At 42.4% G+C, this 13123-nt stretch overlaps 1 protein-coding gene across 6 annotated transcripts in view; it reads left to right on the top strand.

Moving 5' to 3' along the window:
- Window positions 1-12850, top strand: part of DISP1 (dispatched RND transporter family member 1) — a 174450-nt gene extending 161600 nt beyond the window's left edge. For all 6 annotated transcript variants that reach the window (XM_032466641.1, XM_032466642.1, XM_014562150.2 and 3 more), the window contains 2 exons: window positions 1669-1766; window positions 9216-12850. In XM_032466641.1, the coding sequence (XP_032322532.1) occupies window positions 1669-1766; window positions 9216-12830 (3713 nt within the window). In that variant the 3' untranslated portion in view covers window positions 12831-12850. The remainder of the gene's footprint in view (window positions 1-1668; window positions 1767-9215) is intronic.
- The last annotated feature ends 273 nt before the right edge of the window (window positions 12851-13123 follow it).

Below are 13123 nucleotides of genomic sequence, written 5' to 3'. Positions count from 1 at the left end.
CTTTGATGTTTCTAGATCTTGTCAAACCACAGGGTCTTTATTTTGAACACTGTTTCACTATATAGTAATAGAAAGTAGGAGATTAGAAAGAATGTTTAACTGATCCCAGAAAGCAATGCAAGTTTCTTCTTCTGTCTCTTCTTTTAAAACATATATTAGATATAAAACAATTAAACAATAAGGACCTAATGTATAGCATGGGGGACTATATTTAATTTCTGGTAATGAGAGAAATGGAAAACAATCTGAAAAAAAATTTATAAATACAAGTATGTATATAACTGAATCGCTTTGCTGTACACATGAAACTAACATTGTAAATCAACTACACTTCAATAAAAACAAGAATTAATTTTAAAAGACATATTAGAAAAGTTGAACACTGGTTAGTTGCACAATTTTGACTAGTTTATTTCTCTCAAAGTGTTACCATATACTGCTTAACCAACATCTGTCAGTTAATATCTTAACTGGGAAGAACATTAGCACATTCATGAATACATTGTATACATTTTAGTAGTCAATGCTAAGTATTGTCCCATGAGTAGTAGGTTCTGCCTTGGCTAAAGCCATCACTGGCTCTTTAAGAATGAAATGTGCCAGTTGCCACAAGGCTTGTTTTGGTCTTCAGAATCAATCGACATATGTTAATAGCCATTGGATGAAGGCAAGAGTTTACTAAAGAAAACTTCATGGTCATGAATAAAAGCTCATGTAATAAAACTGTTTTCATAAATTTGCAAACTGATTTTCTTTGTCAGCACAATTGGGCATTTTAGATCATAGAAAACTAACCTGCTTTGTTTCAGTTGGTTCATATTAATTTTTTTTAATGGCTGAGGAAGCAGAAATACTACTCATTGAGCACCTATTTATCAAGATCTCATTAAAGTCTCACACCTATTTGAGAAGGTGCTGCTGTCTTTATTTTACGGATGGGGAACTGTTGCTCTGGGAAGTTGGTAGTTGCCTACGATCACCCAGGTAGTAAATGACAGAATCAGGTTACACCCAGTTCTAACTCCAAAGACCATGCTCTTTCTAGTATATCACACAACCTCCCTATTCAGAAATATATTTGGTATTAGTATGATCTCCAAAATTTTTTTCTGGAACTCTGAACATTCAGTCAGAATGTGGACTGTGTCTGTAATCCTGGCCAGCATTCTGTACTTAGTTGACTGTTTTTAGTGCTTTGAAATTGATCACCTGCCATCTTTGCTCTCTAGTTAGCTGCCAAAGAGAACATCTTTATAATCCATTCTTGATATTCCCCAGGGCATCATCCTTCGATGTTATATACCATCATGGTGATGCATTGTGAAATGAAGAGGCAGGCATTCAGTTAATTTTCTGCTGAATGTTCCTACGGATTATTCTTCCTAATTACAGTCTGATCAGAACTAGATTTGTTACATAACTCCTATGAATTTTAAGATATAGTGACTAGACAAAGGCTTTGAGCTAAAGCAATATTATAAAATTACTTTCCTTTCTTTTTTTTTTTTTTTTTAACATTTTCTCCAGGAATTTGTTGAAGCACAGGATTGCCTACTGCTAATGAATTGCCTATGTGGTTTCCCAGTTTGAATTGTCTCTGAATGCTGAGTCTTATGAAATAAATGAATAATTTATAACCCTTTTTCTTTTCTTTTCTCCTATCACCAGGTGACCGATATTCCAGAGTAGTATTTACTTCAGCTGGAGGGGAGACACTGTGGAATTTACCTGCAATTAAATCAATGTGCAATGTAGATAATTCAAGGGTATGTAAAGTAAAACTGAAATATATTTAGTACAAGTAAGGTTATACTTTAAAAATTCCTTTTACTGCCAAAGCACTTAAGCGGCTTACCTACTGAGGAGTAAACACCAGCAGGCTGGCTTTGCATTCTTTCCGATCCCAGGATCAAAGTGTCTCTGTTCCCCCACTTTTAAAACCTACTATCTTCCTTAATAAAGACTCTTTTTTCCTTTCCCACTGTGTTCTTTGTACATGATAGTCTTCTGTATTATTTCACAGCTTATTTCCTTTCAGGTAATTGTTAAGCCTTTTTTTCTTTGTTTGCTATATTTCCTCTTTCCTAATCTAGTTTCATTGTTCACTCCATTTACCCCCAAGGCAGTTGTCAGCATCTTAATTGTGCAGTGAAATGCTCACCTTTCTGGCAATCAGTGGGTCTTTGGGGCCAGTACTGTCAAAGGGGAATTTAGGGCACAGGCTAGGAAAGGAGATGCCAAAGGACAAATACATTATCTATGGAAGTGGCCAGGGTTCCAATCCAGATTGTTCTGCACTCTAAACACCGTGCTGCTTTGTAAGACAGAAGGATGCGAGGAGACAAGCACTTCCTCTAGGGCCAAAAGATGTCAGTCCCAGAAAACGGAAAGTCACCCGTTGAGCTTGGGAAAGCTGTCAATTTCACATGTTCAGAGGTAGTTTATCCAAGTAGAAACTGCTGCCTGATGTCACTAATGCACTTGTCCAAGCACAGTAACCAGGCAGAAAAGGAGCTCATGGTGTTCTTAGCATAATTCTAGAACGTCAAATCACTGGTCGGTTGATAATCTAATCACATGCCCTGCTAAGAGCCAGCCTGACAACCCAGTGCAGTCACCTGTCCTATCAACAGGGTTTCTCGATGGAATAGGAGGTAGAAAGGACGCTCTGAGATCACCTACAGACTGGCACTCTCACTGTGCTGACAGAAGTACCCAGGTCACTTAGTTAGTTAGTCCCAGATCTCCTGGCTTTTTTCTTCATTCTGAGAGGCTGCTTATATGTTCTGCAAATAACTGTCCGTTGATTAGGATATCGGGATTTTCTGTGCGTGCCATCTTGTCTCTGTGCAACTCCAAATAGATCAAAGTCACAAACCATCTATAAACAGCCCAAAGTTTCTCAACCAGTGGTCCCATTTCCTTCTGTTCTACAGCTATCGGCATGTTATTTGGAAGCTGCGAACATACTTCTCTTGTTGTGGGTTACAGCCCTTCTCATACAGAAAGTGAACTCTAAAGGACTCTAAAGTAGTATGCATGCGGAGTACCTGCTCTGTGCAGGACTTTACGCTGCACCCTTTACATCCCTCACGATGGACCTGGGACCCTGGAATAACACCTTTTGGCGGCTGAGAAGTTTAGCTTAGAGAAGTCAGTCGGGTTACTTGATAATCACGCCTTGGATGAGAACAGTTCACTAACTTCTATACCTTTTCGTCCTCATTCTGCCCTTGCAGTTGGTCTTTAGATCTTCCCTCCCTTGAAGACTCTGAAGTGATTGAATTCACTCAGCTGATTAATAGCTGATGTTTACTGAGTGTTGTTGATATTTGTCAGGAAGTGTTCGGAACACTTTAATGAATTATTTCATGTAATCCTCATGGCAGCATTATGAATGAAACACTGTTGTTTTGCCTATTTTATAGATGAGGAAGGTTCACACTGGGGGTAAGTGGCAGATGCAGGATTTGAAGGCGGCCAAGTCTAGTTCCAGGGTCGTGCCTCTGCTCACCATTCTTCATGCTTCCATAACACATATCACTGCCCCCCAGTTTTGTTTTGTCTTGTACTGTATGTGCCATTTCCCACACAAATGAACCTCAAAGAATCATCATGGCCTCGAATAGGTACTTTTTTAAAAAAGAGCTAGCAAGGCTGGAGAGTAGAGCTCAGTGGTAGAGGTCATGCCTAGCATGCATGAGGTCCTGGGTTCAATCCCCAGTACCTCCATTAAAATAAATTAATTAATTAATAAGCCTAATTACCTCCCACCTCGAAAATTAAAAAAAATTTTTTTAAAGAGCTAGCAATTTATTCTGTAAGTACATGTTAGATCTTAATGGACTCAAAGACTCAAAAGCCAGTAAGCAGTACTATACCATTACAGTTTTTATAAGTGAACACTGTGTATATATGTATTTCAGATGGTAAAAGTCAGCATTAATATCCCGCATTTCCAAATATTTGAGTGGTGGTGAGTGGCAAACTTGTCTCCAACCTCCCTGGCAGCCAGAGCAAAAAGGAATTCATAATCAGAGACAAAAGTCATATAAATAGGGTAACAAATTTGATTTTTAGAAGAAGCCCGCCTTTCCCTTATACTAAGGCAGGAAATGACCATTCCCCTTAGGCTTCATAAAGGACATGTGATGTGAAGAAAGTTCTTAACAGCAGGTTTACAAGAAGTACAGTACTGAATCTTAGCTGATCTGTAAACCATATCTCAGGTTGTTTGGTAGCAGGAAAGCATTATAGAAGCATTTCTACACAGGATAAAGCAATGAAATCTAAATACGTGGTTTCTGATGGTTCAGTTTGATGCATTTGCAAAGTTTAGACTGTCTAAAGGAATAGATGTACTGTGCTTGTCTGAGTTTTTTTTTTTTTTTTTTTTCTCTACTGGGCTCGTAATAAGGATTGGAGAGCTATGAGTTCAAGTCTGTAATCCCCGACCACAACTCAATGATTTGTGATCCTCTTGTGAAAATTTGAGGAACAGACTCACATGTCTGAATGAACTGGCAAGCCAAATATAGATCCATGCCAATAAATGAATAAACTGAATTCAGGGCCCCAGAATTCTACCTCAAGGAACAGAGTTGTAATTTTAACTTTTTAAATTACTACTGTTGTGGGGGAAGAGTATAGCTCAGTGGTAGAGCACATGCTTAGCATGCAGGAGGCCCTGGGTTCAAGCCCCCAGTACCTTCATAAAAAATAAATAAATGAATAAATAAACTTAATTATCCCCCCCAAAAATAAATATTTGTTTTGTCAATTGCAAATGCCCTTATAGTCTAGTTCAAACTCTGCTGTGAACCCAAAATAATATATGTTTCTCATTGAGATAATGTATCCAGTGATATCTTAAATAATAACTACTGGTTAACAGTTCAGATTTCAGATTATGACTGTACCTTTTTAAGTCTCCCAGCTCTGGAGCCTTTTAGGATTTTTATTTGTTATGGTGGTTTGAGTAAACTCTGTCCTGAGACCACTTGGCAATCCCCCCACCCTCTAAATCCTAGCTGTTGACCTAAGCACTTGATTATTAACATCAATTTGAATGGGACACACACCAAATGATACAGAGCAGAAGAGCTTAATTGTTGGTGGGTTGACTCCAGAAAACGTCTGGTAATCAGTGTAATATCGCAGTGAGACCAGATGTTTCAATTGTCGCCTGTCTTGTGTTTATAGCACATTGAGTTCAGACTCCCGATCTCATTTGAATTACATGCCACTTAGAGTTCAGACAGGCATTGGCTTCCAAAGTGAAGAGCTTCTGTTTCTGATGCTGTTGTCTACCTCCCCACAGAAATGCTTGTTTTCTTAGACTCTTTCAAAAGGAGCCTCAGTTGACTCCCTTGATCTTCTTCATAACTTTTCCCTGCACTTTGGTTCCTACTGGGTGCACTGGCAGATAGTCGTTAGTAACAGGAAGTGTGTTTCTCTAATCTTGACTCTGCTGGAAACCATTTGCCCTGTTTCTTAGCCTTTGCGTGTTGCAGCAGTTGGAGTTCAGACGAGTCATCCTAAAGAAGGGAGTTAAAATTCGGTGCCTAAGACCCGTTTTACTAGGGTAGCTTTTATGGACCAGCTGGAGCCTCCCTACAGCTTAGAGGACTCCAGAAATGTGTTTTCTAATGTTGTTTTAAAGAGGACTATGGAGCGCTTGCTGTTTGCCTTTTTCTTTCCTCTCTCGGCTCCCTTCAACTCCATACAGGAGGAACTCAGCCACGTGGGGAAGGAGAGTCCAGCAGTTGACTGAACCTGGTATTAAGCACTGAATTTTTTCCCCTTTTCTCCTTTTTCAGCCTCTTAACATATCTTCAACTTAGCCAAAGTTTTACAAGTTTAAGATATCATTTAAAACTCTGCTGGTTTCTTCTTTTTTCTCCTCTTCCTTTACTCCCATTTTAAGCCAACTTCACCCCAGCTAACTAGGGAAGTGTGCAAAGACATGTTATAAGCACATGAGCAAAAATGGTTCCCTAAAACACCCCTATGTGAATACCTAGAATGAAAAAGGCTGTGTTCCTCAGGAGAGTCAGACGAAATTGCTCTCACTAATGCCATTCTTATTTTTATAAACTTCAGAGATTTCTAAATCATTCCTATGAATCCCTTTGCCAAAACTATGGCAAAAATATAGCTGCCTTCTGCATGAAGATATATATACCTGCTTGCCAAGCTCTTTAAGCCCCACAATATAATCTATGACTCTGTATTTAAACTGTCTCAGTCACAAACGGCTGTTAGGGCCGCTGTCCCATCGCACTGACAGACTTTGGCGGTCTCCACAGGTTCACGTAGACCCTTACCTGTAATGTGCTGCGTTTCATGCTGAATTGCAATGATTGGTTTTCTTGTCTGATTCCCTGCCTCATTGTGATCTTGAGGGCAGGACCACTTTTCCTTATTCATCTTGCGTAGGTGCTCAATAAATATTTTTTCCTTTTGGCTGGCTGGCTGGCTGGCTGAGTGGGGACACGTGGCCTTACCCCCCGAAAGCCTAGATAGTCCTTGAGCTCCATTCCTGTAGGTTCAGGGAACTGGCATCCAGCTCAGGGTAGATGTCTCTTCTCTGTCCTTATGTCTTACCCTGTAAGAGACTCCTCAAAAACTGTTTTCCAAAGGTTGTACATCAGTCAGTACCACCTTTGAATTTGAGGTCTGGCCCCCTCCCCCTCCCAAGGCCTATTCACATTTATTTTTGATAGCATCCAGCAAAGTTGTATTTGGTCTATGTTTATCATGGCCAGCTTTTTAATCTTTGGTCAGATACACACATTAAAAAAAACCTGCAATTATTGGAAAAGGTTATTCAAGGACAGAATTCTGTGCCTTCTTTCCCCGTTTTAGCTGGCAACCCTGTTTGCTTTATCTTCGGCAACTGGTTATTTCAGCAAGTACAGACACATTCCCTCTAGCTGATAGTGGGTTTCATAATGAATACAGTTCATTTTCTTCCATCTGAAAACTCTCAGACGCTGTGGTTTCATTACCTTTCTTTCATATCCCTAGGCTGACCCCAGGGACTCGCCTATTATTTCTTTGTGGAGTAAAACTGGTTATCTGAGAGATGCTATTCTAGGGTTTCATGTTATTTATTAGGTGGTTCAGTTTCCCCTGAGTTAACATATGCGAATGTTTTCACCTAGAAACAATTACATATTACTTATCGTATTCTTATGAATGTCAAATAATTATCACTCTTTAAAAATGAGCTTAAAAATGAAGCCTTTGTTAAAATGAACATTATTTCAGCACACTTGTATAACAACCCATTTGATTCATTTTTCTTTACCCCGAATAGAGTATCTCTTTTTTAAAAAAAGTTAACTTGTTATTATGGAAATATTCAAGCAGATGCAAAAGTTGAAGAGTAGAACGAAATCTTCTGTACAGGTCACCCAACTTTAGCAATTCCCAGTAGCTGGCCAATTACATGTCATCCACAGGTCGCCACCGCAGGGTTAGTTCCAGGAAAGTATCCTTATAGCCAGGGCTTGTTTAATTTCAGGTAACGTGGTTCATGAGAAAATATTTCAATGCATGGTTCATCAAGCCTACTTAAATAAAAAGGTGGTTTTAATCTTATTAGAAAAGAAAATCCTCACGCCCTTCTTGAACTTTGGAGTTTCTGCCCTGGAACAACCTTTTTTAAATAGAGATAAGGGAATGTGATAGGAGTGGTCGTCCTTAGCCCTGGCACTTCCAGAGAGGTCTCTGGACAGCCTCAACAGCGAGGGAATATTTCTTCTTCTCATCTTCAGGGAAGAAGGGCCATTCACATAATTTATAGATTTTTAAGGCAGTGGAATTGTGCCGGCTTCATTCTAATCTTAGCAATGCCAGATTTGGCACTGGAACGCTTTTTCAATTTTCTATGACAAGAACAGCCATAAGAAGAAAAGCTTTCTCCGGGAATAGTGTTCTAAGTGAAATACTGTCCATATTAAATCCAGAATTGTTATACTTGCTAATGTGCAGCAGACCCTGTTAACCAGAAGAGAAAGCTCCCCAAAAGGGAATTTAGTCTACTTGAATAAACTTTGAAGGATGTAGAAGAAATAATTAAATTCCTACTTAGGAACTGTATATGTGTATTTAAAATCATATATATACTTTAAATTTAGAAACATTTCCCCTTTCTACTCATATATCAGGACACAATTTTATTCCAGGTTTTCCATGCATCTTTGACATCATTTCTTCTGATACCACCAGAATCACTTTTTTTTATAGTTAAATATACAGTATTTATTGATATAAATATATAGCATTAGGTTAAGTAGGTATAGAGAACAATATTTTGAAATGTCAAAAATCTGTAAAAAGGAGATTTACTAGTTCTGTAGGCACTATAGTCCCTGCTCCGTAACTTTCAACTAGAGAAAGTTACGTCCATGAATATCCAAGATGGTTAAAAAACTGGTTTCAAACTTTTCCTGTGGTTGGTTGGGGCCCTTCCTGCCTTCACATCTTGAACTTACTTTTGATTAAACAACCCTAAACTAAAGTGCACACAGAGTAATACCAATAAGTCTTTACCTAATTAAAAATATCTCCCAATTTTTATCTAGATTTTGTTATGCGATAGCACCTTAAAAAATACGGTTAATTTATCATATTATGTTAGTTTCAGATGTACAGCACAGTGACAGAATCACTTTTTGATTCACTGCTAGTTTTCTAGAGAATATCATCTTTGCCTCCAACTAAGTTGACTGAAATACAGTACCTTTGTCACCAAGAATTTCATGCTGACTACCAGAAAGTTTAGGCAAAGCCACAAATGTGTTTCCTATATCAATTGGACAATTGTTCTCTTAATTAATCCCATAAGTGTATATACATGAGCTTCACAGCCTGTCCATTGTATTGCTTTTTAAAGTGTCTTTGAACAGGCGTGTTTACTAAAGAGGTGTTAATTTTGTCTCCTTTTTGAAACTAAGCTGGCATTGACTGAAACTGTTTCACACTTGTGTGTCATCCCCAAACAGTGGTTTGTTGTTCAAAATGCACCCTCTGCAACATTAAGAGAGCTTTGGTGGGGGACTCTCAGCTTGTATTCAAACTGATACCAAATTCAGAGGATGCTGATTTAGCTTCTGTGACTTTCCTATCCCGCAAGGCCACCGTAATTCAGACCTTTCAGTGAACTGATTTTAAACAGCAGTCCTTCCCGCGTGTCTCTGTCTCTGCAGATCAGAGCGCACCCCCAGTTCGGCGATCTCTGCCAGAGGACCACGGCTGCTTCCTGCTGCCCCAGCTGGACGCTGGGCAACTACATCGCGATTCTCAACAACAGGTCCTCCTGTCAGAAAATCGTCGAGCGAGACGTTTCTCACACCTTGAAGCTACTTCGGACCTGCGCCAAACACTACCAGAACGGCACCCTGGAGCCGGACTGCTGGGACATGGCGGCCCGGAGGAAGGACCAGCTCAAGTGCACGAACGTGCCGCGAAAGTGCACCAAGTACAACGCCGTGTACCAGATCCTCCACTACCTGGTGGACAAAGACTTCATGGCCCCGAAGACCGCGGACTACGCCACGCCCTCCTTAAAGTACAGCATGCTCTTCTCGCCCACGGAGAAAGGGGAGAGCATGATGAACATTTACCTGGACAACTTCGAAAACTGGAACTCCTCCGACGGCGTCACCACCGTCACGGGGATTGAGTTCGGCATCAAGCACAGTCTGTTTCAGGATTATCTTCTGATGGATACCGTGTATCCCGCCATCGCCATCGTGATCGTGCTTTTAGTCATGTGTGTCTACACCAAGTCCATGTTTATCACCCTGATGACTATGTTTGCAATCATCAGTTCCCTGATTGTTTCCTATTTTCTCTACCGCGTGGTCTTCAACTTTGAATTTTTCCCTTTTATGAACCTCACCGCACTCATCATTTTGGTTGGAATTGGAGCGGATGACGCCTTTGTCCTGTGTGATGTGTGGAACTACACCAAGTTTGACAAGCCTCACGCCGAAACCTCGGAGACGGTGAGCATCACTCTGCAACACGCCGCCCTCTCCATGTTCGTCACCAGCTTCACCACCGCGGCTGCCTTTTATGCCAACTACGTAAGCAATATTACGGCAATCAGATGCTTTGGGGTTTACGCGGGGACCGCTATCTTGGTGAACTACGTTTTGATGGTCACGTGGCTCCCGGCGGTGGTCGTTCTGCACGAGCGGTATCTTCTCAATCTATTCAGTTGCTTCAAGAAGCCCCAGCCACAGATATACGATAACAAAAGCTGCTGGACGGTGGCCTGTCAGAAGTGCCACAAAGTCCTGTTTGCCGTCTCAGAAGCATCTCGGATTTTTTTTGAAAAAGTACTGCCGTGCATCGTCATTAAGTTTCGCTACCTTTGGCTGTTCTGGTTTCTTGCCTTGACGGTGGGTGGGGCCTACATCGTGTGCATCAACCCGAAGATGAAGCTGCCCTCCTTGGAGCTGTCCGAGTTCCAGGTGTTCAGGGCGTCCCACCCTTTCGAACGTTACGACGCTGAGTACAAAAAGCTCTTCATGTTCGAGCGCGTGCACCACGGAGAGGAGCTCCACATGCCCATCACCGTCATCTGGGGCGTGTCCCCGGAAGACAACGGCAACCCGCTCAACCCTAAGAGCAAGGGGAAGCTGACGTTAGACAGCAGCTTTAACATTGCCAGCCCGGCTTCCCAGGTCTGGATTTTGCACTTTTGTCAAAAACTGAGAAATCAGACGTTCTTTTACCAGACGGACGACCAGGACTTCACCAGCTGCTTCATTGAGACATTCAAGCAGTGGATGGAAAACCAGGACTGCGATGAGCCCGCCCTGTACCCGTGCTGCAGCCACTGGAGCTTCCCCTATAAGCAAGAGGTGTTCGAACTGTGCATCAAGAGAGCCATCATGGAGCTGGAAAGGAGCACGGGCTACCATTTAGACAGCAAAACCCCAGGGCCGAGGTTTGACATCAATGATACCATCAGGGCAGTCGTGCTCGAGTTCCAGAGTACCTACCTCTTCACACTGGCTTATGAAAAGATGCATCACTTTTATAAAGAGGTGGACTCGTGGATTTCCAGTGAGCTGAGTTCTGCACCCGAGGGCCTCAGCAACGGCTGGTTTGTCAGCAATCTGGAGTTCTATGACCTCCAGGACAGCCTCTCTGACGGCACCCTCATCGCCATGGGGCTCTCCGTGGCTGTGGCCTTTAGTGTGATGCTGCTTACCACATGGAACATCATCATAAGCCTCTATGCCATCATTTCCATCGCTGGAACTATATTTGTCACCGTGGGTTCTCTGGTCCTGCTGGGCTGGGAGCTAAATGTTTTGGAATCGGTCACCATTTCGGTTGCAGTTGGCCTGTCTGTGGACTTTGCCGTCCATTACGGGGTTGCCTACCGCTTGGCCCCGGATGCCGACCGAGAAGGGAAGGTGATCTTCTCTCTGAGTCGCATGGGCTCGGCCATCGCCATGGCCGCTCTGACCACCTTCGTGGCCGGGGCCATGATGATGCCCTCCACGGTCCTGGCCTACACCCAGCTGGGCACCTTCCTGATGCTCATCATGTGCATCAGCTGGGCGTTCGCCACCTTCTTCTTCCAGTGCATGTGCCGGTGCCTTGGGCCGCAGGGTACCTGTGGTCAGATTCCTTTACCTAAAAAACTCCAGTGCAGTGCCTTCTCCCATGCCTTTTCCCCGAGTCCTGGTGACAAGGGACAAAGCAAGACACATACTATGAACTCTTACCATTCAGATCCCAGGGGCCAGAAATCTGAAATGGAGCACGAGTTTTATGAATTAGAACCCCTGGCGTCCCACAGCTGCCCGGCCTCTGAGAAGACCACTTACGAAGAGACCCACATCTGCTCGGAGTTTTTCAACAGCCAGGCCAAGAATTTAGGGATGTCAGTACACGCAGCTTACAACAGCGAGCTCAACCAAAGCACCAAAACTGAAGCTGGCACTGCCTTGTTACAGCCCTCTCTCGAGCAGCACACCGTGTGTCACTTCTTCTCTCTGAATCAGCGATGTAGCTGTCCAGATGCCTACAGACATTTGAAATATGGCCCACGCTCTTGCCAGCAGGTGGCTGACTGCTTGTGCCACCAGTGTGCTCCGACTGCGAGCGGTTTTGTGCATGTCCAGAACGGCCTGGCACCTCTGAAGGCTGCACAGCCAGCCCCCGAGGGCCTCATGCATCCCATCCCACACATCCACCACTGTCCCTGCCTACAGGGCAGAGTGAAACCGCTGGGAGTGCAGAATTCTCTGTCTAGGGGTTTCTTCCTCCACCCAGTGCAGCACATTCAAGCCCAGGAGAAAATGGGGAAGACCAGCGTCCACAGCCTTCAGAGCATAGAGGAGCATCTTCCAAAGGTGGCAGAGCCATCGTCATTTGTCTGCAGAAGCGCTGGAGCTTTACAGAAAGCATGCTGTGATCCTGAGACTCACCCAAGGGGACTTGGTAAAAGTAGAGACATCGGAAACATGGAGGGCAGCGGAGGGGCTGCAAACAAGGACTCGGGTTCAGTGAATCAGACCGACAAAGCAGAAAGGCAAGTGGAGCCGGGCTTGTCACAGACTGATGTCATTGTGAACTCAGAACATTTAAATCAGAGTGAACCAAAATTTATATTTAACCATTTAATGGGGGAGGCTGGTTTTAGGCCCTGCCCAAACAATCCACAAAGTTGTGGCAGAATTGTGAGAGTTAAGTGCAATTCTGTGGACTGTCAGATACCAAACATTGAAGCCAATGTGCCTGCTGTATTAACACACTCAGAACTTTCTGGTGAAAGTTTGTTAATAAAAACACTTTAATAAATATAGTATTAAATCAGTGCCTCAATTGTTCCTTTCAAATGGAAGTAAAATCTAAAAGTTTAAGAAAGGGAACCACAAAATACAGGAACACTTTGTTTAAAACCATGAAATATTTTTAGATTCCATGTGAACAATCAACAACTCGAGTTTCTAATGAGTGTTGGCTTTTTTTTTTAAATACCCCACCCTGCCATTTTGAATTTTATATTTTCGAAAAGTATAGTTGTTTTTTTCACATTTATACCCAGCTTAAAAAGTTATTGTTTTCTCTCTCTCTCTAACCCTCCCAT

This window comes from Camelus ferus, chromosome 23, assembly GCF_009834535.1.
Source record: "Camelus ferus isolate YT-003-E chromosome 23, BCGSAC_Cfer_1.0, whole genome shotgun sequence".
NCBI lineage: Eukaryota > Metazoa > Chordata > Mammalia > Artiodactyla > Camelidae > Camelus > Camelus ferus.
The sequence above is the reverse complement of the archived record's forward strand: the minus strand, read 5'-3'. Positions and strand labels throughout refer to the sequence as shown.